The 23,576-nt window shown below is 40.6% G+C and overlaps 1 protein-coding gene across 1 annotated transcript in view; it reads right to left on the bottom strand.

Annotated features, from left to right (window-relative positions):
- The window catches only part of GMDS (GDP-mannose 4,6-dehydratase), a 278,676-nt gene extending 255,660 nt beyond the window's left edge, over nucleotides 1-23,016 (bottom strand). Inside the window, exon 1 of the mRNA XM_081951541.1 lies at nucleotides 18,811-23,016. Within this exon, the coding sequence (XP_081807667.1) occupies nucleotides 18,811-18,855 (45 nt within the window). The 5' untranslated portion in view covers nucleotides 18,856-23,016. The remainder of the gene's footprint in view (nucleotides 1-18,810) is intronic.
- Nucleotides 23,017-23,576: the final 560 nt, after the last annotated feature.

Raw genomic sequence — 23,576 nt, 5'->3', positions numbered from 1 at the left:
GGGGATGTGTAGGTAGGCCTCCGTCAGGTCTACCGAGGCCATGTAATCCCCCTTTCGAATGCCCTGCAAGATTGATTTTAGGGAGGCCATCTTGAAGCGCCTGTAAACTAGATACTGATTCAGGCGCTTCAGGTCGAGAATCGCCCTCCAACCCCCCGAGGCCTTCGGGACTACAAATAGATTTGAATAGTAGCCCCGCCCCCTCTCCGTTTCCGGAACGACCTCCACCGCTCTGATTTCCAGAAGGTGTGAAACGGCGAGGTCCATGAGATGACGGCGTTCCGGATCCCGGGATGGGGAGAAAACTTTGAAGCGCCTCGGGGGATAGGAGAGGAACTCTAACCTTAGGCCGTGGCGAATGGTCGCCCGGACCCAACCGTCTGTTGTAATCTGGTCCCACTTGTCCGCGTATAACGCCAGGCGGCCGCCTATGGGATGACTCGGATTTGAGTCATTTCCCTCTGCGGAAGGGGCGGCCGCCCCCCCCGCGAAAGGGCCACTTGGACTGAGACTGGTATCTGGTGCGGTCTTGGAAGCCTTGTCTATTGAATGGCCTATCCTGCCTGTACTGTTGGAAACGGGACTCCTGGTCCCTGTCATAGTTTCTGAAAGGAGGCCTGCGATATGGGTGACTGCGTGTCTCGGACTTCTTAGTGGAGGTAGGCATTACCTTTTTCTTGTCCTTATTCTCCACTAGAATTGGGTCTAAGGCAGACCCAAACAAATTTGGACCCGTGAAGGGGGCAGCTATCAAATCCCATTTGGCTTTATTATCGATCTGCCAATTTCTAAGCCAAAGGAGCCGGCGTGAGGCCACAGAGGTGGCCAAGGCGCTGGAGCCAAAGCGCATGGCATCCAAGGTCGCGTCGGCCGAATACTGGCAGGCCGCCATAATTTTGGTCAGGTCTTGATGTATTCGATCATCCTGGATCGGGATACGATCCTGGAGTTGGCGGAGCCACATCACTGTTGTGCGATTAAATTACGAGGCGGCGGCCGCCGCCCGCATTGCCCAAGCGGAAGCCTTATAATTTTTCCGCAGGGTAAGCTCCGCCCTCTTATCCTCCGGCTTAAGTTTGTCCGCCGCATCCCCGGAGACCACCGGGGAGGACGAGACCAGGGCAGCTATGGGTTGATCTATAGCCGGAAGTTGGATTGCCTGTAAGAAAGCCTTCTCCATGTTATAAGCCCACCTATCGTTGCTGCCAGGAGGGGAAAAATTCGAAGGTCGGGCCCACTGACTGGTGGCCACCTCCAAGAACAGAGGAGGAGCAGGGATCTCCTCTTTGTTGGTGGCCGTGTTTGAGAACATCACCATGTCTGGATCCCTGGGCGGGGGAACTGTGGGATCCCCTGTGCCCACCTTGGTGGTCCTCCTAGCCTTCTTCAGTAGGGGCTTAAACATGGCCTGGATGAACAAGTTGGAAGAAGTGGGCTGATCAGAGGCCGCATCCTCTTCCTCAGAGAAACCCCAGTCGTCTTGACGACTGGCTTCCCCCCTAGAGGAGACCTCGCTCATGAGGGAGGGGGAGGAATTCCTAGACCTGGCCCTGCTGAATGGAGTAATCCTATGCCGGGAAGGTCTGTCTCTTTGAGCTATTCCCCTGGAAATGGCTGCAGAAATTAATCTCTTTAGATTTTCAGGGAGGTGTTCTAGATCCTCCTCGCCATAATCAGAATCGTAGTCATGGGGAATGGAATCCCTGTGGGACCTCCTACCCCGGGAGGGACCTGCAGAGGGGCCCTCTAAAGGATCATTCCTATCCAATCCCCCTGTCCCAGGGGAAGTCGGGGGTGGGGGAGAGGCCCCCCGTCCCTCACTCCTAGCAGATCTGGATGAAGAGGAAGAGGGAGAAGAAGGGCTGAATCCCCTGTTGACAGAAGGGGAATGACTAGGAGCCTCAGGTCTGGGGGATCTAGACCTAGGATTGGGATCCCTGACCTTCTTTCTTTCTGCCCTCTCAATCGCTTTCTCGATTGCCCTGGAACGCCTAAGCTCATCCCTTTGTAGGGCTCTGGAGGGGCGATCCTCCGCAGTAGGCCTGGGAACTCGAGGCCTGGCTGGGACAGTGGGGCCTGACTTGTCCTCTTGGGTCTGGGCTGTTGTCGTTTGAGCTCCCTCAGAACGCGCTGCCATCGCCCCACTCACGTGTCAGAGGCTTCAGATGTAAATTGAGCTCCTTGCAGTTGCTAGGCCCCGCACTGATGAGAACGTGCAGACAGGGCCTGCGAGTGTCGGTGGCTTGAGTGAGGCCTGTAACTGCCGCCTCGTGTTCAAAATGGCCACCGCTCTTTTTAATGTCCTGCGTCTCTTCAGGCGGCCGCTAAAATGGCGCGCGAGCCGCCGCTTGTCTCCCCTCGCAATTTGCAAGCCAGCCGACCCAAACTCAGAGCTCTTTGTGTAGGGGGGAAGATTCGAGCCGGTCTTCACGCCTGGCAAGAGCCGCTGGCGCTCCGGTCTTCGCTCGCGCCGCCGCCGAGAGCTCCGCTGACCCGGGGGAGGCGGCGCAGCCGAATTTAAGGAATTGCCGGTCTTCACGCACGGCAAATAGGCCGCCGGCGCTGCGGCTTGATAGAAGGGTCGGCGGGGGAGAGTCTGCTATCTGCGATCCACCCGGCACGCCCGAGGCCCCAGGAATCAGCCGGGGAAGGAGAAAGCCCAGCAGGGAGGGGATTCAAGGAAAGGAGGACGCTCCTCGTTGCTCTCCCTGCCTATCTGAGACAGCGAAGGGCTGTTTGTTGGGCACAGCTCTGCTTCTCTTCTCTAACAATAATTTTTAAGAATTTGGAATTGCCAATTTGATCACCTCAATTACTCACAGTCGCACTGGGAACCAAAAATACGTCGTTGGACCTTCTTGACTGAGAGGAAACTGGGAGCCAACGGGAGAAGCCGAAGGCTAAGAAGTTTTCTCTCAGTCAAATGGACCAATCAGGCTGTAATAACCCTTCAGTGACCCCTCCCTCCACTCTACTGGAAAAACACGGTATCTCAATGAGGAAGTTCTTAGTCTATTGCCTTGGCCAAGATGTAGTAACAGGGATACATACCATATTGACTTTTAAAAGTGATAATCAGCCATTTGAACTGAACCTGCAAATCAGCTGACAACTAGTGGCACTCCCACAGTAACATTATACTGCTATGCTGTGTTGACCAGTCAGAATACAAGATATATTCTCTGTATATTTTGAATTGACTTCAAGCATCCCCATATGAAAGGAAAATTGCACAGACAAAAATTGCACAGACAGAACAGGTACTTTTTAAAATATAATTCTTCTGATGTACTGGAGTATTTAATAAAGTGTGTTACCAAGAATTCCAAGTTTATATGGAAAATGATGTTTCAGTTATGCGATACCCACATGTGTCCTTTTTCATACTGTTCAGAACAGACAAACCTAAATAGTTATCCTGAAGTCCATGCAATCCAGGGTTTGTTTAAGTTTGTTTTGATGAATAAGTCAAAATGGCTGGGTTTCCCAGAATACATTTGGCAAAAAACAAAGCATATTGTAGTTTTGCATGCTCAGAGAGCACACAAAATGGCAGAACAACAATATTTTAGAAAGCTATACATAAAAATATTTAGCAGGAGATTGGAGACAGCTATAAACAGAATAACAGCCAAGAATTCAAGTTCTTAACTTTCTGCCAACCAGATGGTGAATTTAAAATTACATTTATGACTAATGTTAACACTGAACCAGTTTAGGATATTAATGGAAAACCTCAGACAGAAACTAGGACCACAGTCATTTATAAGCCAACCTTTTTGCAATCTTCTGGATGTGAATAATGAACCACAGAGGCTTGTGAGCTAGCCAAAAGGTAACAAGACTTGTCACATATGCTGACATGGTTAAGTATAAATCCTATAATATCTGATGACAAAACCAAACTACACTTTTTCCATTCAGTTACACCAATGTATTTCTCCACCTGGAAAGTAGTTGAAGTAGACACCTGGGAAGTAGCCACAAATTCAGCAAGATAGTCTGGTCTATGTCTATCTTGGAAGCTACTGGAATCATTCTCACACTTCAAATCATACTATTCACTTAAATATTGCTTATTTCTTTTTTTTTCAAGTACTTTTAAACAGCTGAACCCGTTTTAGAAATTATCTACCTAAATTCATTTTTTACCCTTTTACTACCGGTTTGCAAATGTGAGCCCATGTCCCATGTCTGCGCATGCGCACTGCCTTCTCACACATTATGTCGGGGCGGGTGGGCGGAGCCTTCTGTAGCCGCCACTACCGGTTTGCCTGAACCGGAGAGAACCAGCTGAATGCCACCTCTGCTCAGAGACCACAATTGGGACCAACAACTAAGTCATTAAGTAAAGCAGTTGGTATGTAAATATGCTTATGATCTTATTTCAGCTTTCCTTTGCTTTACAAACCTGCAAAGGTTGTAAATGCAAGGATTGGCTGTTAAGTTATTTTTTAAAAAATCAGGGAACGAATGTCTCAAGATAGTTAGAAATGTAGAGCCAAAATAATAGAAGAGCACAGCTAAAGATCCTTTTCAGATGGATTCTACTACTACCATTTCACCCAAAATACTGTGAATTCTAATGAATCTATTGGGGGTATTTAAGTAGGTAAAAGTATTAAAATGCATACTGTTGAATTCATTTTTTTCAAATATGATAAATAAGATAACTTATATCATATAGCCTATTGGGTTCCTTCAGGTATTCCTATAGCAGTGGTGGGTTGCAGGCCCACCTGCCCGCTCCAGCTCCTTACCTCTCCTTTAAGCCTTTGGCGCTTCCGCGCATGCGCATGGCACGTACAGCACCTGCGCGATACTCCACGGAGCAGCTGGAGCATCCCGGAGGCTTGCGGAGGCATCACAAGTATGACGCATGCATGCGTGTGTGCACATGCCACACACATCCATGTGGGCAACGGCGGGCCCGTTCCAACTGTACTGGTTGGAAAGGGATCTGGAACTCACCGCTGTCCTATAGGAACACTAAAATAGCTGCATCCTCTTGCAAGTTGGCCAATGGTTTCTTTCACTCACCCCCAAACAGTCTCCACATGCATGTGCATGCCCAATTGTTTTGTTGGCACTTCCAGAATGAAAACTTCTACTACTGTTCCCTAAGTCTGCTCTAGATAGTAAAAGGCATCTCAATAACTGGCCTGGGGGAACACAGGAAAGTATAAAGAGAGAAAAAGAAGAAAGAAACATTGTAGGAAATCATATGACTGCATGATATATGTGAATGTGGTTTACGTAGTATACAACCAGGGGGAACTTCTTGCACGGTGTGAGATTGATGCTTCCTCAAAAGGAAGTCCTTTCCTCCTGCAACACATCCTATTCCTTCAAAGTAGTTTATTCAAGGAGACACAGTAGAAAAGAGTCTATGGAGATTCTCAGTCATCCAGCTCATGGTTGTCCCAGAGGTGCTTTTTCAAAAGGCAACTGAACTTTATTTTAAAACAAAGTCCAGTAGCCTTTTTTTGGGGGGGAAGCACCTTTGGGACAGTGGAAAGGAGGCAGCATTCTCCAAATTGTGGATCGTGCCCAATTTAAATGTGCTGAACATCAGCTCGTCTGCAGACGATCTGGAATTGCAGCTGTTATAGAATGTTTCAATTTCAATCATGGGGCATGATTCAGAATCAGTGCGCTTAAAAAATGGAGCCCAGTGACATTTAAAAGATGAGATTCTAATCTTGTTGCACCCTGCTTGAAATGTAACACAACCTCATTTTCTTTTTTGCTAAAAGAAAGCAAAAATGTGATGAAACTCTTAAGATTTCATACAACTAGGACATTTGAGACAGCTGAATATGAAGGTTCTATAAACCCTTTTTAATATTTCAGTAATTTTTAATACTCTAGTACCGTAGAGTAGTAGCCTACACCCTATATTACATCATTATGCAAATCCAGCAAAAGCTCACTTTTTGACTCATATCCTACTTCCCTGCCTACAGCACAGAAACGCCCCCTCCCCAAAGGCTTTCATTTACCATATCTTAAAACACAGGCTCTTTAACCCATATGTCAGATCTGTACTATCCACATAGTATATTTTCTTGTTGTTCATAATTATGCATTAGTGTATTTAATTGTTTGTTTTTTCAGCTACCTATCCAAAACATTAAGATTTTCCTTGCCATACCAATACATTATGCAGAAGTGTGAATGAAAACCTTAAAAATGATCCCAAAGACAAGTGTAGTAAATACTTAAGGTTTCTAACTATTTTATATAATTTCAGAGTTCCTTAAATCAGCCAACATTTATTCATAAATTTCTGCAAATTTCATTGCATGGGCAAATATCAAGATATAGGTCCACGTTAGCGAATGGGAGCGCGCACAAACCAAAGGAGGAAATATCTGGTATGCATGCACGCGCTGCGGAGCTGTGCTTCTGGTTTCTGGCACACACATGTGCACTGGCCACCTGGTCTTCCGGTTTCTGGTGCGCATGCGTGCATGAAAACCAGCTGGCCAGTGAGCATGTGCATGCACGCCAGAAACCAGAAGGCAGTTCCTGCATGCGTAAAAAACTGTTGGCCGGCACACAGGTGCACATTGGAACCCAACAGCTCAAGTGCCCAGAGAGATGGTTCTGCATGCCACTTCCGGCACGCGTGGCATAGGTTCGCCTTCACTGATATAGGTATATTTTTTGGCAAACAAGATTTGAAGCTTTCAGAATAACTGACCAATGCTAAACTTTATTTGACATTTCTAATGGTAGAAGTTGGAGATATTGGCCCTGATATTCTGATTTTAAAAATGGGTAGTTTTTAACATAAATCTTTATTCAGACAATAACACAGACAATAAGAAAACAGATTTCGGGCTTATTTACAAAACAGAAAAGGTGTAAATCTTTTGAGACAACTTTTATTAAAAGACAAATTATGGGGTGCTCCATATCTTTATGCTTTTTTTTAAAAAAAATGTGCTACTACATTCACTACCATAGATTAACATAACTCTTTGCTTACAATGTTAATTGAACAGAGGAAAGCAATGTGAGTTTGAAATATATTTAGAAAATTAGGCAAAGAGAATTTAATATCTCCTTTCCATATTCAGATGCAATCCAATGTTGGGTACATCAATGCTAATTCAATAAGGCTTTCAGTTCCTCTTATACTCCTTCAAAAATCTACTCAAAATAAATTTTGTGGAACCAAATGGAGGTACAATGGAAGTAGAAAGTCATTCTCCTGATTCCACCTTCCAGGATACAAGGCAACTAGTGAGCCTATCTATCTAAAAAGATTATACTTTTTAGCTACAAGACTTAATTAATGATTAACTTTAAGGTTTAATTAACTATTTAAAAATGGCTACCTATACATTTAGGTTTAAAAGAAAGAACAAGTTAAGAAATAATAAGAGGCAAGTCTTTCTCATCATTTCATTATTTCTAACAGAGAAGTTACACTCAAAACAATGATATATACAGTAGATACATACAGTATTTTATTTCAAAGCTGTAAATAGTCAGTCCATTTTATGTGAAACATGATAGCATTCCTCTACTATAACAATATCAGATGGCTTAGTGGTCAAGGCAACAGACTAGTAAACCAGAGACCATGAGTTCAAGTCCCACCTTAGACATGAAAGTCAGCTGGTTGACTTTGACCCCGTGACTCTCTTTCAGCCCAACCCACCTCACAGATTTGTTGTTATGGAGAAAATAGGAGGAGGAAAGTACTTTGAATATATTCACTCCATTGAGTTATTTGTAAAAATAGAAAAGACGGGATACAAAATAATAAATAAATCAGATACTACTCTAACCTTAAGTATTTGCCACCCTCACATCAATCAAGAGACAACTTTTAAGAAACAGGATCAAGTGTAAAGTCAATTTCAGACTAATTTAGAGGAATTACTATATTACCATTTCTTGAACCAATGCTTCCCAAACCTGAGTAAGTCACCTCAGATTGGGTAAAAGTGGTTTTTCTTTGGGCAACAACACATAAACCCATTACCCAATCATAACAGGAGCCAGTTTGGACTAGTGGTGAAGGCATTAGGCTAGAAACCAGGAGACTATGAGTTCCAATTCCACCTTAGACATGAAAGCCAGCTGGATGGCTTTGTTTGTTGTTGTTGTTGTTGTTGTTGTTGTTGTTGTTGTGGGGAAAATAGGAGGAGGAAGGAGTGTTGTACAGGTAGTCCTCGATTTACAATAGTTCATTTAGTGACTGTTCAAAGTTACAATAGCATTAAAAATGTGACTTATGACTGTTTTTCACAGTTACGACAGCATTCTCATGGTTATGTGATCAAAGTTCAGATGTTTGGCAACTGGTTCATATTTATGACCGTTGCTGTGTCATAAAGTCATATGATCACCTTTTGAGACCTTTAGACAAGCAAAGTCAATGGGGAAACCAGATTTAATTAACAACTGGGTTACTGACTACATTAGTCAGAACTAATATCTGACTTAACAACAGATATTTTAGGCTCAATTGTGGCCATAAATCGAGGACTACCTGTACCCATATTAGATGAAAAGTACTTTCTGAGGAGTGGTATTGGGTAATGAAGGAAAAGGTTTGGGAAGCATTGACGTAAACCTTTACCGTAATTTGCAACCAGCTAGGTGAGAGTTACCAGTAATCTACAACTTTCATATCTAAGAGAAAGATCTATATGAGGGTATCTAAGTGGAGAAAAATGTGAGAGCCTCTTTCAAAAATATGATGCAATGCGTTAGAAATATAAGCAAGTAACATTTCTCATGAAAACATATACTTGCTATCTAATATAAGATAAATATAATAGGATTTTCAAAAGTAGAAAAATACATTAATTGAACTTAGATTCTAGATCCCAGATTAAATGTACTTCAAAATTGTATCTATTTATGTAACTGCTATACAGAAAATATATTTAGCAACTCTACATTAGTTTCAAAGAGTACACATTATTTACATTTATATGATAAATATATATATGTTCTTAAAAACTGGTTCTCTCTACAACATGTAACATAAATATTTTTTTTATTATTTTATGAATACATTAACATTGTTCCATGTGTATGAAAGTTTAATGCTTATTTCCCTTCTCATAGTCCCTGCATTAGAACCTAAGACTGCTGTCTCTAATAAACCAGACTTAAAAAAAAGAAAATATAAATGATGACAAAATGGATTTTTCATTCCAATAATAAACAACACTTCCAAAAAAGTTGCAGGATGATATGAAGTATTTATTCAATGATTTTAGTGTACACAGAATGCAGTTTAGAAGTGAGAAATCAAAGAAAGTCAGCCTCAAAACACTCACAATAATTCAACAATGTATCTATTATACAATGCCTGGTAGAAATCTGTCTAGAGTAGCTTAATTACAGGAAGTCAGGCATGAAAGCTCTGGTTTCCGGTTTATGCAGTAATGGTACAAATGTGAAAAAAGCAGCAATTATAGAAGCATATTTAAAAGAAACTTCTATCATGTTCATAATGCAGGCAAGTAGCTTTTGATTGATTTGATTTTAGTTGTTGCTCTCTAAGTAAAGGACTCATAAGTGTTGTTTTACTAAAAGGCACTGCAGCTTTTTCATGATCACATGATTATTTTTTTATTTCCTTTGAACCATTTCTAAATTCATCCTTTCTAAAACTTTTCTCTCCTATAAAACAAATAATGTGTAGAGAGAGGGGGAGAAGAAGGTAAGGGGGTATATATATGTGTGTAAGTAAAGGTAAAGGTTCCCCTCGCACATATGTGCTAGTCATTCCCAACTCTAGGGAGCGGTGCTCATCTCTGTTTCAAAGCCGGACAGCGCTGTCCTAAGACATCTCCATGGTGATGTGGCTGGCATGGCTAAACGCCGAAGGCGCACGGAACGCTGTTACTTTCCCACCAAATGTGGTCCCTATTTTTCTACTTGCATTTTTACATGCTTTCGAACTGCTAGTTTGGCAGGAGCTGGGACAAGTAACAGGAGCTCACTCCGTTACGCGGCGCTACAGATTTGAACCGCCGAACTGCCGACCTTCTGATCAACAAGCTCAGCGTTTTAGCCAAAGCTGATAGAACATATTCCCTCCTAGCTATTGCCTTTGTCTGGGAAACAAGTGAGTCTTCATTTCTCATGGCTTGAGAGAAGTTCCCTGAAGATGGGATCCAACAGGAGTCCAAAAGCTCAAAAGACAAAACCTCTGATCCTGGTGACTGACCCAGATTGGATTCTGCAACATTACCCTCGATACGTATATTTGCTTTCACTCATGAGTCTTCATATCTGTTCCTTCTGAGAAAGAACAGCTCTAATCAAACCAAGAAAATCTTTCTTTGTTAATCAACTTAATTATCACTGAAAGTTAAAGACTAGTTCATAAATTGCCCATTTCCAATGTAACCATTACAGTCTTCTGTGGAATAAGTATAATTATGATCTTCTTTAAAGACAATATATGTCATCTTCCTATTATGTCTATTTGTTAAAGCACTTGGGATGTTAACAAAGAACTTAAAGAACTCCCTGGCTAAAAGTTACAAGCCAAATTAAATAAGGCTACAGAATACAAGTAGTGGAATATCAGTTTCCAAACAACTTGGCAGCATTCTTGAGTGTTATATACTGAAATCTATCTACTTTAACTATACAAATGAATGGCAAAATACCTCCTTATTCTGCATTATAGATGAGATCTAGACTAGCTCAAATGCAAAAATATATATTGGCAAAATCCCATTCATAGCAACACTCTTTTAAACTAGTTTCCTGTATGTAATTGATTATAAAACAGAATATCCTAATGAATGTTAATAAGATTATTTAGTGCTTGGGCAGTATTTCTGAAGTACAGTAATGTAGTCTGTTTAATCCAAGGAAGCAAATATTATGGCTTAACCACTTAAAATCTCCAGCCCCGATATAAAATGTTTATCACTTTACCATTCATATACATGAAATACAGATTTCTCTGTTTTGTTAAGGGAAAAAATTCCAAGTTACATATTGAAAAAAAAAAACATTTGAATTTCTAAAGAAATGTATTGATCCGCTGACTTGAAAGACGTGATGACCTACCCAATTATTACCTGGTACACAGTATATACTTCTAAATTTGGGACATGACCCAACCAAATCAATAATATCAAATACATGAAGCACTCAGAAGGGAAGTGGAAGCCACTGATGGATTAGAAGACTATTAGGACACTATATGAGTAGTACAAAGAACATTCACAACCAGAATGGCATTATGTGATCTCATCGCTTAGCAATAACAATCTCGGCAACTATCATAACCCCAGGTCACCTGGATCATTTAGCACAGAGGTCTCCAACCTTGGCAACATTATGACTTCTGGACTTCAACTCCCAGAATTCCTCAGCCAGTAGGAATTCTGGAGTTGAAGTCCACAAGTCATAAAGTTGCCACGGTTGGAGACCCCTGATTTAGCAGGAAGAGGTGAGAGCACCACATAAGGAGTGGTGGAATGGATACGTGGTTGTCACAGGCAGGCATGTGTTGTAGAGTGTGGATGGGTGGATGCTGATCAAGATCCTTGTAACTCTTACTCTGCAGTGGGTTTCTTGGGGGGGAAACATGGCAGGAACATCTTACTGCACCATGTGATCTTGCTTAATTGCTTCCCCATTGACTTCCTTGTGGGAAACCAGCAGAAAAGGTCATAAAGATTTAGACAAAACCTGAACAGTACACCAACTGTCACTGTGAACGTAATCACTAATGTCAAAAAGGTCCAAATAGTCAAACAAACAAACAAACAGCTGAAAATTGGGATAATACAAGTCTTGTCAGACATAACTGAGAAATTTTTCCACCAGATTTTTCAACGTAGAAATAAGATCTTGGGTGAAGGCTATTAGAAACGAATGCCATCAATTCTGGAATTGAGTTTCCTATGTAGTTGTGGTAGTGAATGTGTTGCTTTCAGCATTATATAACCCTTCATGACAATATACCGAGACCAGTGGTGGGTTGCAGGAGGTACGTCCTGGTACAGGTGTACTGGAGCCTGCCCGGAGCACCGGATACAGTTCCGGTACAGTGCTCCGGAGACCCCACCCGCCCACCTGAGCTCCTTACCTGTGCTTTAAGCCTTTGGCGCTTCCGTGTACGTGCATGGCACGTACGTCGCCTGCGCAACGCTCAACTGAGCAGCTGGAGCGTTGCGGAGGCTTGCGGAAGCATCACAGGCAAGTATGACGCATGCACGCGCCGCACGTACCCATGTGGGTGACGTTGGGGAACCGGAACCCACCACTGCTAGAGGCAAACTTTTTCTTCCATCCCGCCTCTTCTGTGTTCATTTTTTAAAGATAACTAAGAGAGAAATTGAGGGTGAGAATATTCTTGTGGCTTCAGATATGACACAGGAAAGATCTTTTTACTTGGGATTAATAATCTCAAATGCCTTGGACTTCCGGTTCCGGCGGCTGACGGCAACAGGCAAGTCCCTTGCCCGCTCCCGCTCCCCGGTGGGCTTCCCCGCTTCTGGGGGGGCACAGGACGCCCCGGAGAGGCGTCCTGCCGAAGGAGCGGCTTCGCGGAGGACCCTAGCATCGGCGGCGGCTGGTGGGGGTCTCTCCGCTTCGCTCCAGGCATCGAGGAGCAGTCTCAGAGGGTGCGCGTGCGTCTCGCTTAAGGCTGATCGGACGATGCAAAACTGAAGGAAGCAGCGGCGGTGTGGTGAGGCGCTTCCTCTCTTCATTCCCTTTCTTTTGACTTGATGGACTTTTCAGCAATTTAAATCGTTAAACTCTCGGATTTCTTTGGAGGTGCGGCTGGAGGGAGGCGGATTTCCCCCCCCCCCTTGGACAAGCGGCTTGGAAAATTTTTGCTTTCGCCCTCAGGGGAAGGAGGAGGGGGGAGAGGCAACCAATGATGCCTCACCCCTGTAAAAGTGATTTTCACTGGACTTAACTCCATAGCTTATTGATGACCTGAGAACTCTGTCAACTTTTAAAACTTTAATATGCCTCTGAGCCCTAAGCTGGCAGGGCAAGATGGCACACTTCCGTTGTCTTCATGAACTGTGAAACCTGACTCCACCTTTAAAACTCAGGCTTCCGGTCTTTGTCTCCGTGTCACCCAGAAGAATCTCTTGTGGATTGTTATTTTTTTGAACTCCCTGGGGGAAAAATTCCTCTCTATTGCCAGACTGACTAAAGAATCTCCCCTCTGCTTGGATTTTCTGCCTCCTGGACTCATCTGTCTGCCCTACTTCTCCAGCTGTCCATTCTCTATACTGACTGATTTCTCTACTTTATAAACTATGTCTCCAAAAAGACCACCCCCTGGAAAACCTGGCTTTGCTACTTCTGCCCCGACATCTGCAACATCCAGTCCTGCCACACAGTCAAAGATCACAGAACTGATGCAACCTAAGAGCACAGAGATGGATTTGCAACAAATGCTTCAGCAACTCATACAGGGCCAGGAAGAAATTAAGAAACAATTAAAGGAAATGAAGGAAGAAATTAAAGAGAATCAAGTCCAAATTTATAAGAACTCACAGAGACTGGACCTTGTGGAGGGTGGGGTGGCGGAGGTGAGAGGGGGGGTAGAAGCAGTGCAGAAGGGAAACAAAGAACTTGATATCCAGCAAATGAAAACAGAATTTGAGAGAATGTCCTTTTATCTTAGATTTCAAAATGTTATAGAAGCAGATGGGGAAAATATAAGGGACATTATGACTAACATTCTAGCTGAATACATACATAAAGAAAAACAACAGATGGAATGGGAGATAGATCTGGTCTACAGAGTGAATTCAGCTTATGCCAGAACACACAATGTACCTAGGGAGGTCCATATCAAGTTTCTTAGAAAAAGCACAAGAGACGAAATTCTGGGTGTACAAAGGGGGCAAGCATTGACATATCACGATAGGGAGATAACCATCTTGAAGCAGATCCCCCAAAAAATTAGGGAAAAAAGGAAAAATTATTCGCAATTGGCGAATAAATTATACCAATAATCTCAAATGCCTTGAGTTTCCATTTGATATTAGTTTGGAACAGAAAAAGAAAATTTAATATGAAACATATAATGTAGGAACATTATTGATATTAGCGGACATGGATATTTTTAAGGACCTGTTGGCAGGTTTTAACTCATTTCAGTTTATACAGATTTTTAAATGAATGACAACTGCAGAGTTATTGTGGGTCTACTTCAGGACTTCAGAATGATAAAAGGATTATAACAAAGAAAAAAATATCACATCAGTGATAGTGTTCTTTGGTAAAAGGTTACTGTCCATCAATCTTAAGCAGGGGCTCTCAAAGTGTGAGCTAATTTTCTGCCTCCAAACAGAGATCTCAGTTGATTGTATTCTTGTTCCAAATCTCAGCAAGAAAGAGGAAGAGTAATACTTTTGTTTAAATATTGGTAATTTAAATTAGAGAATAGTCGCTAATTTTGTTATGTCTTCAAGTTCAATTTGTTTTCATATGTAGAATCACTTAATGCCTTTTTAATAATAATCTGATTGTTCATCAAGATATACAGTAAAAAAAAATTAAAAGGGAAAATAATGGGAAAAAGGGGGAGGTAAAAAGGGAAAATAAAGTAATGTAGGGGGAAAGGGGGGCAAAAGGAGAAATATTCACTTCTGACTCCTTTTAGTGCAGTAGATTAAATAGTAACATTACAGCCTCAACTTTTTTACTTTTACATACTAGTCCAGGGGTGTCAAACCCGCGTCTTCATGTGATGTATTGTGACCTTTTTCCCCTTCGCTAAAGCAGGCGTGGCCAGCGCATGACGCATCCAGCCCGCGGACTGTGAGTTTGACAGCACTGTAGTAGTCCATACTAGCCATTTCTACAACAACAAATTTATCTAATCAGCAAAATGTAAAGTCAAAGTCTCAAGTACAAAATCCAAAAGTAGTTTCCCAGTAGAAACCAAGTGGGATGTATTCTTTCCGTTGATTGAAACAGTCAATTTAGCCAACTATGCTAGTTCCATCCATTTTTCCAGCTATTCATCTGTTCTGGGAATTAAAATATCTGTCCATTTTTGTCCATAAAGCATTCCTGCTATTGTCAACAACAAAGATACAGATTTCCTTTCAAGTTCTTTGTTCTTTAAGCCTAAGTGTCTCTGATTTTATTTTTATACTCATTTAAACAAACTTCTGTATTTAAATATGAACTTACCCAGTATTTCTTTCTAACACGTATTTAAAATATCTTTGTACATCTTTGACAGTTTATTAGGTGTTAAATACCAATGGCAAATCATTTTATTAAATAATTCTTTTAGATTTAATTTAAAGTAAATTTTAAAACATTCATCCAATTTGTTTTCCCATGATTGAAGCATTATATTATACCTTAAATACTTTGCCCATTGGATCATGCAATGGTTCACATGTTCCTTCTCCAAATTCAATTCCAATAAAAAATGTATAAAGTTTGGCAATAACAAGAATCGTTTAATTTCTCAATCTGCACATTCATTCCCGAGGTAATAAAATATAATCTAGATCATGATGATTACAATTGTGACTGTAATCTGGACTTGGATTGTCTTTGGGAAAAAATAATTTCTATTTTCCATACAGACAAAACAAAGCAAAACAAAAAATTCTAACTCTTATAGTTTATATTCATTTAACCAACTATATACTGTACAAGCTCTGCTGAGATAATAACATGTTTACCATTCTGTTCAACAGATTTTCCTGGATAGACAGACTTCACACTTATTTATTTTATATAAATCCGGGCATAAGAAAGTGATCTTCAGCACCAACTGAGCAAGTGAAACCAGGTTTCCCATATCTCAGTTCTAAAATATAACCAGGTTGTTAGACTATTCTGTTTCAAAGAGAATTTAGATTGAGGTTCCACAAAAATTAATTATTAGACTCCCATCCCATTTTTAGCACTTTGAGTCTCAGAAATACTGCTATGAAGGTAAGTCTATGCAAAAATTGATTTGGGGTTAATTATACATTTGGAAGCAATCAGTTTAATGACACAAAATAATCCAACAATTCAATAATGCAGTTGAAAGACTTTTTCCTGAATTGAATAAATTGTGGCTGAATTCAAAAGTCCAGTTTGGTAATCCGAAATGAATAACCTCAGAGACCCTGATGGAGTGAATAACTGAAATTATATTGAATTTGTCTCATTCATAATAATTCAGATAAACATAAACTAAGTAAATTTGTTATGAATAAGATCAGAATATCTTATATTCTTATATATAACCAATTTTCTTGTATTTAAGTGCAATGACAATAGAGATTCTAATCTCTATTGATTAGATCTAAAATTTGGTTATGTATTTCCTTATCTTCATTTTGGTATATATAATTCCAAACCATTATATTACTTTCATAACTGCAAACATCCCCCCCCCCCCAAGTTGGCTTACAAGGCCTACATTAGGCACATTTAATATTGATAACTGTACTATTTCCAAATTTGCCTATATTACAAAAGAAAACATGAATAATTTGATTTAGTTTAAGTAGCATTATTACTAAAGTAATATAGGAAAGCAGAATTAATTCAAATCCATTATTTTGCCATGCACAGATGGCATGAATCAATTTTTACCCTGACACATACAGATAACTCAGTGAAATCTATGGAATGTAGTTAGTTATAACTAACTACAACAGTTCCATAGCTTTGTTAAAATATTTTTAAAAATCAGCCCCATGGAATGTAAGTACAATTTATTCTCATTTTGAAGAAGACATGCTGTTGTGCAAGTTCATCTGTGAATATGGACATGGCTCTGCAGTCCCAGTCTGGAAGTGCAGAATTCCGCACAATTATAGCAAACGTACGACATGTGTCAAAGGTGACACATCACAACATTCTGGATGACATACTAGCATTTACCAACACCTGAAAACAAATATTCTAGAAAGCACAACCTTTCTCATATGGTTTGCACAGGTTGTACAAGAATTAGGTGCGCTCTCATATAGCCTCCAGAAGCCACACAAGAGGGCTGTGCTCTTGCAGAGTCACCAGAGCCCCTGAAAAACATGCAAGGCAGTCAAAGTTTTCCAAAGCCACTTCAAAAATGAAGGCTTTGTGTAACCTGGAGCTGTCTTTTGTTTCCCTTTTGTTCAGGGATGGGATGTGTGTAACATTCCAGGAGAGTTAACGTAGGCATTTTCTAAGTTTTTGACATAACTGAGCCCAACAGGTCTATTATTGCAGGTCTAGCATAGTGGGGGCACTGAAAGTCTATTGCTGCAGTAATTGTTGAAATCCAACTCTACCACAAAGCAAGAAACGCATGAAGCTTTGTCTCCACTGTATCGGTACAGAACAGGTCATGTCACTTTTATTAATTCTATGACATTTCAATAAAGATGTGCATTGTGTACCACTTTGTAGATACCTACGCTATTTGTTCTGCTTTAGGTGTTTGGTAATTCTATTGTCATTTGACATTAGTTGTGGTTTTTTATTGTTGTTTGGCCACTAAGTAAACTGCCTAGAGTTGTGATACAGGCAACATATAATTTTGATCAATTAAATAAATAAATGTTAAAAAAAAGAGAACAGGAACGGTTGGCAATTCTTTGTGAACAATTATTGTCATTCTTTGTGGTTAGACCCAGTTTTCTTCATCTCAGCTTAAACCCATATAATAATATTGTCAAGATATAAATTTATCAACCACTTCCCAGGTCATTTTGGATCAGCTTGTAAATCACAAGGATGTGAATAAACTGTGCATAGAATTACTCAACAGTTCACTGGTAGAGTTATCATGGCCCTTAGAATTAATTTAAAAAAAGAGTATTTGTCACAGGTTCTTTACATATACCCAGATCATCCTTACAGCTGGAGAACAGCAACTCTTCTATTTGCCTTAGGCTGCTTCAGGCTCCTCTAATTCCATAAAAACAGAAAACACTTTCCCTCTCTTTTCCATACCAACACCACTATATTCAGCTGCCTTTCCTCAGCTTTTATAGCCACATGCTGCTGGGATGGCTAAAGAGGTCTTACAGGCCAGGGCACCAGCAGGCCAGGTGCTAGCTATTTTGCAGGTAAGATGTCCTCTGACACACATATTCCAATTCTGATTACCTATCAAAATTGTTCCAGGATGCGACTTCTATAAAATTCTAGTAACTCCTTTTGTAATTATTAAATATGCTACCAAGGGGATGTGTAACAGGTGGTTTTTTTCAGATCTTACAGCCATATTACACATTCTTGTATGGAAGTGATTCTTCCATATAGGAATTTTTATCCTGCTTATAAGAAATACAAAAATTACCACTTTGCAAATATATACCATTAAAAAAATAAGGTTTTGTGAAAAGGGACCATGACAACCTGTAAGTTTAAAAAATGAACTTTTGTTATTAGTAATGCCCCTTTTTGAGAATCATCCATTGAAAGTATTACAACTGAGAAAAAAACAGCCCATTGAGATGTTTCAAAGCAATACACAAATATTGAACTACGATATATAGTCAGCATCAAATATCCTTACAACATACCTACAGAACATGTTTATTCCTTGCCCTGATTGTCCTTAGGAATGCATGCAGGAAACACCAGGAAGTAAATTCGACATTTAATATTTTACTGTAAACTGCCTACTTAGGTGAGATTGACAGTGTAAAAATGTGGATGAATGATAAATGGATGGGTGATGGATAAATAAATCTATGCATGGATCTCCTTTCTCCAGTGATTTCCAAACACCCAATCTTCCTTCCCCCCCTCCCCCAATTTGTCTTGAATAAAGCATGTTATGCAATATTTTCCTATAATATTAGGATGAAACTAAGTTCAGCTTGTACTTACCTGGCCAGTAATGCCAGTGATGAGAGCTACTTTCTTGGTATCCATACCCTGCACAGGTATCTGCTGTCAGTTCACAGTTAGGGCAGGTGCTTTCTGGGGATAGTCCACAGACTTTAAAAAGGGGAGGGCCTATAGGAATTCTCTGCTGGGTGCAGAGAAATGGGAGGAAACCTAGCAATTTGGATGAGCTGTACTTGCAAAGAGGTGTGTACTCGCCCAGGTGCTCTAACAAGAGAAACCGGAAAGGGGTGTCGTGGAGGAGGAACGCCCGTTTAATGGCACCGAAAGGACAGAAATGATAACGGAGGCTCGGAGAATAAGTGGCGAAAGCATAACCGAAAACCAGGGGCTGTGGGTTGTGGCTTTATAGAAAGGTTGGGGCAGCAGGTCAGATAGGAAAGCTTAGCGGTTTGCTATTGCTCGTGCTGGGATTTGGGCTGCATTTCCACGTTCGTTTCTGCACGGTTCTTCTCGGTACCTAGGTTGTCTCCCCTTCCCCGTCGTTTCCCCCCAACCTTCTCTCGCTTGCTTGCTAGCCGGCCGAGTTCTGCACCGCTATCTCTGCGCGCGCTCCCCCCACCCGCGCGCGCTCCTCCGTTCTGCCACGCGCTCAGAACGTTGGAATCGCTTCTGTTCTATAGGCTCGCGCACCGCCGCGACCGAAAGAGGGAGGGGGGGGAGCAGAAAAGAGTCTCAAACGCCAGTCAAATTTCTCCCAGCAAGCCGGCCGGCCTCTTAACTCCTATGACTTCCTCTTCTTGAAAAACAGCGGCAGAAACTTTTCTACCAGCCAATCAAAAGGCACGTCGAATTTAATGGGGACTTGCCTCCCCCCTTTTTTAATGTTATAGGGAGCCGGCAAGAGCCCAGCGGTATTGAAAAGTGAAAGGGGTTGAGGAGTCGCGCGGGGGAACGCGAGCGTGGGGGGGGGGGGCGCTATTAAGAGCTTCGGGAGGACAGGCGGAGAAACTGAAAGGACAGTGGCAGGCGCACCGCCAACTGAAGGACGCTTCCGGGTTTTGGCGAGCTGAAAGGAAAAGAGGCCCTGCGCATGGAGCGCATGCGTCGCGGAAAGAAATTCTTCGAAGAGGGCGCCACCTACTTAAGGAGGAATGAAGTGCAGCCAGGAAGGTCTTCAGGATTGATGAAGTGGCATCAAGTCGGTGTCGACCTTCAGGGACCTCGTAAATAGACAATTCTCTCGGATAATCTGTCTTTGACTCGCTGCTGGTCATCCTTCTCTTTCCTTCACCGTTCCCCAACATTATGGACTTCTCAAGGAAGCCGGGTCTTTGCATAATGTGTCCAAAATATCAGAGCATGAGTCTGATGGTTTAAATGAAAATCCCTAATTGATTTGTTCTATGATCCATTTGTTGGTTTTCCTGGCTGCTTTCTATATCCTTAAAAGTCTGTTTTAGTGCTAGAATTTGAGTACATCATATTCTTTCTATCTTGCTTTTAAGTTCACAGTTTGAATCTGTAGGGTATAACAGGTAAAAATATTGTCTGAAGACATCACAATATTGAAATATATTTTCCAAGATCTTGAAGTCTACAAGTTTCATGAAAGGAAGAAAGTTTCTGTATATAATAAGCACAATGTGGGAAACCACAGTAAGTCTCAGCATACTATGAGAATCACTGCGCCACATAATAAGATGCATTTGTTTTAGCATGAGATGTATGAAATTATTAAATTGGGGTTGCTAATTTTGGCTTACTATTTAACATGGTTTTTGAGAGGAGTGGATAGGAAGAAAAAATAGGAATTATTTAGCAGAAAGAGTAGAAAATTAATGGCAAAGGGAGAAAAGGGGAGGGTGAGTCTGATTTCATTTATGAGAAGGTTAAATGGCCTGTTGAGGTTTAAAAGGATGTTACTAATACATGAGAAAAAAAAGGATTTGGCAAAGACCTGACTTTTTAGCAATATGTTTAGATATCATCTTGATGCATGAGTAATTTTTCTTTAAAATATTGTGGCATTTTGCCATGTTTTTAAAGATACTTCTTTGTTTCAATACATAATTCTGCTGCTTGCTGGTATAGCGTCTTATGGTATAACATTTTAGTATGGCACAGGCCAACAATTTCCTTGTATTATTTGAGGAAATAGTTCCAGTATTGTTTTAATCCTGCTGCCTGATGAATGTAAATAATTTATGACAACCTTGCAACACAATTTGTAACTGATATACTTTTTTCCCCAATTGTTAGGGAGTAACTGTAGATGCTTGGGATAGTGAGAGAGTGATTACTCCCATGTTTCAGAGACATAGTAAGAAGGAACCAGTTCGGGATCGGAAGATTGTTGAGGTCTAAAAGGCAAGGGAGGATGATATTGTTTGAGCCAAGTCATAAAGTAGAAAAGAGAAATGGAGAAGACAAAATGAAGTTGGCCTGGCTGAAGTTTTATGAAATTGGGTGGGCTGGCTGAAGGGATAACAAGCAAAGTCTTACTACATTAGAAAATCAGATAGCAATGAAATGGACAAGTCAGACGTTCCTTTCCTTGGACGTTGAGAATAACTAATGTACAGTACAACTAATGTAGCCTGGATGTTTAAAAGATCAAGCCAATACTGTCACCTAACACTAATATTTCAGGAGTTACATTGGCTTCCAGTTTATTTCCATGTGTAATTCATAGTGCTGGTTATAATATTTAAAGTCCTCTGTAGTTTGGGAGCTTGTTTATTTTTAAGACTGTTTACTTGTAGTATAGTAATAAATACACATGTGATCAGCGACCTATGGAAAGCTCTACACTTATTCAAGTACAGTTGCATACTTTTTTTTCTTTTGTTCAATTGTGTCAAATTCTCAAAGACTACCTGACAAATCTCTGCAGCTTTCTTGGAAAGGTTTTGTAGAAGTGGCTTGCTATTGCCTTCTTTCTAGGGCTGAGGTAGAGTGACTGGCCCAAGGTCACCTAGCTGGGCTTTGTGCTCAAGGCAGGATTTGAACTCACGGTCTCCTGGTTTCTAGCCTGATTTCTTAACCACTACACCAAATTGACTCTAAACTTGCATAGAGTAAAAAAAAAAAAATACAGGTAGTCCTTGACTTACAATCTTTCCTTTAGTGACCATTCAAAATTACAACAGCACTGAAAAAAGTGAAATGACTGTTTTTCACATTTACAACTGTTCTAGCATCTCTATGGTCACATCATGTTCAAAATTTGGACACTTGGAAAGTGGTTCATATTTATTATAATTGCAGTATCCCGGGGTCGTGTGATCATCACCAACAACTTTCTGACAAGCAAAGTCAATGGGAAAGCCAAATTCATGTTACAACGGTGTTACTAACTTAACAACTGCAGTGATTCACTTAACAACTATGGCAAATGTGTAGATACTGATTGACAGAAAATATTTGGAGGGTGAATATGAATATCCTATTTAAAATCACAGGAGTGAGGCAAAATTGATATGCAGCAATACTAAACACATTTTCTTACTTTAATGGAATAGATTCCTTTTCATACACACACTTACATTTTCTACTCCAGAATGATATATTTTCTTTCTTTTTTTTTCTAAACTGACATATTGTCCCACACATTCTTCATAAAACAAAGACTTTCCCTGGCTTCTAATAATACAAAACTTTGGAGTTCTCTGGATTTAAACATACGTTCAAAAATCTCAGATTACTTCTACATAATTGAACGTATTATGGTAAATCCAGACCAAAAGTTCCTGTTAATTTTCCAAGGAATGTTCATGATTTAGTCTAGACATTAAGAAACTTGTCCACTTTCGTCAGTGAAAATTGGTTATTGGCAAGATTGTATCTGCTTTGTTATAAAATTAGTGGACTAGGTCACTTCTGAAAGTAAGACTGTTTTTAAAAAAGTATGTATTACACGCTTTACTATTTGAATTCCTATGATACATTGAATTGTCTTATCTTCTACATCGGTGAGAAAATTATTTTGTTTAATATTTAGCATGCTATATAAGTAGAGCTGAATGTAAGGCTATCTCTTTTTGTTGTATTGCAGCGTGCTAAAAAGGAAGGCTGTAATAAAAGGAAATATTATACAATATACTCTGTACAATGTTCTATTAGTACATAAAAATAACTTCTGATGCTTTATTCCCTTGTTAAACCTGGGAAAGCACCTGCTCCTGTTGCCAAAAGGAAATAAACACAGTTAAAGCAACACTATTTTCTGAAACTCTGGGCCCCAGAGTTACTCCTTTAGTTTGAAATTTTTTGAAGGGATTCAACAATTACATAGTAGCCTGTAATAACATGAACCTTAGTCTAATTAATTCTAGTACCCTGTTTCTCTGAAAATAAGACCGCCCCAAATAATAAGCCCAACCGGGCTTTTGAGTGCATGCCCGAAAATAAGCCCTCCCCCCAAATAAGCCCTCCCTGAAAATATTGTAACACAGCAGCAGTCATGAGGTGACCTCACTCGCCGCCTCCTGTACCTCAAAAATAATAAGACCTCCCCGAAAATAAGGCAAAGTGCTTATTTCAGAGGTCAAAAGAAAATAAGATCCTGTCTTATTTTCGGGAAAACATGGTATAACAATTCTATTGTCTGGAATATACAAAGTGGTACAAGATAAGACATTCATTCCATTTACAGTATGTTCTGTTTACATTTATTCCAGTAAAATACTCAACAACTAAGTGCATGTTTCTTTGGCCAATGCTATTTAAAAGTGTGGAAAATTGCACAGACTAAAATGTTAGCATACTAGGAAAAAGAAAAAAAAACATTTTGGCTATAATCAAAC

Source organism: Natrix helvetica, assembly GCF_964273705.1.
Source record: "Natrix helvetica genome assembly, chromosome: 4".
Lineage (NCBI taxonomy): Eukaryota > Metazoa > Chordata > Lepidosauria > Squamata > Natricidae > Natrix > Natrix helvetica.
Note: the sequence above shows the minus strand (reverse complement) of the source record. Positions and strands in the feature narration are given on the sequence as shown.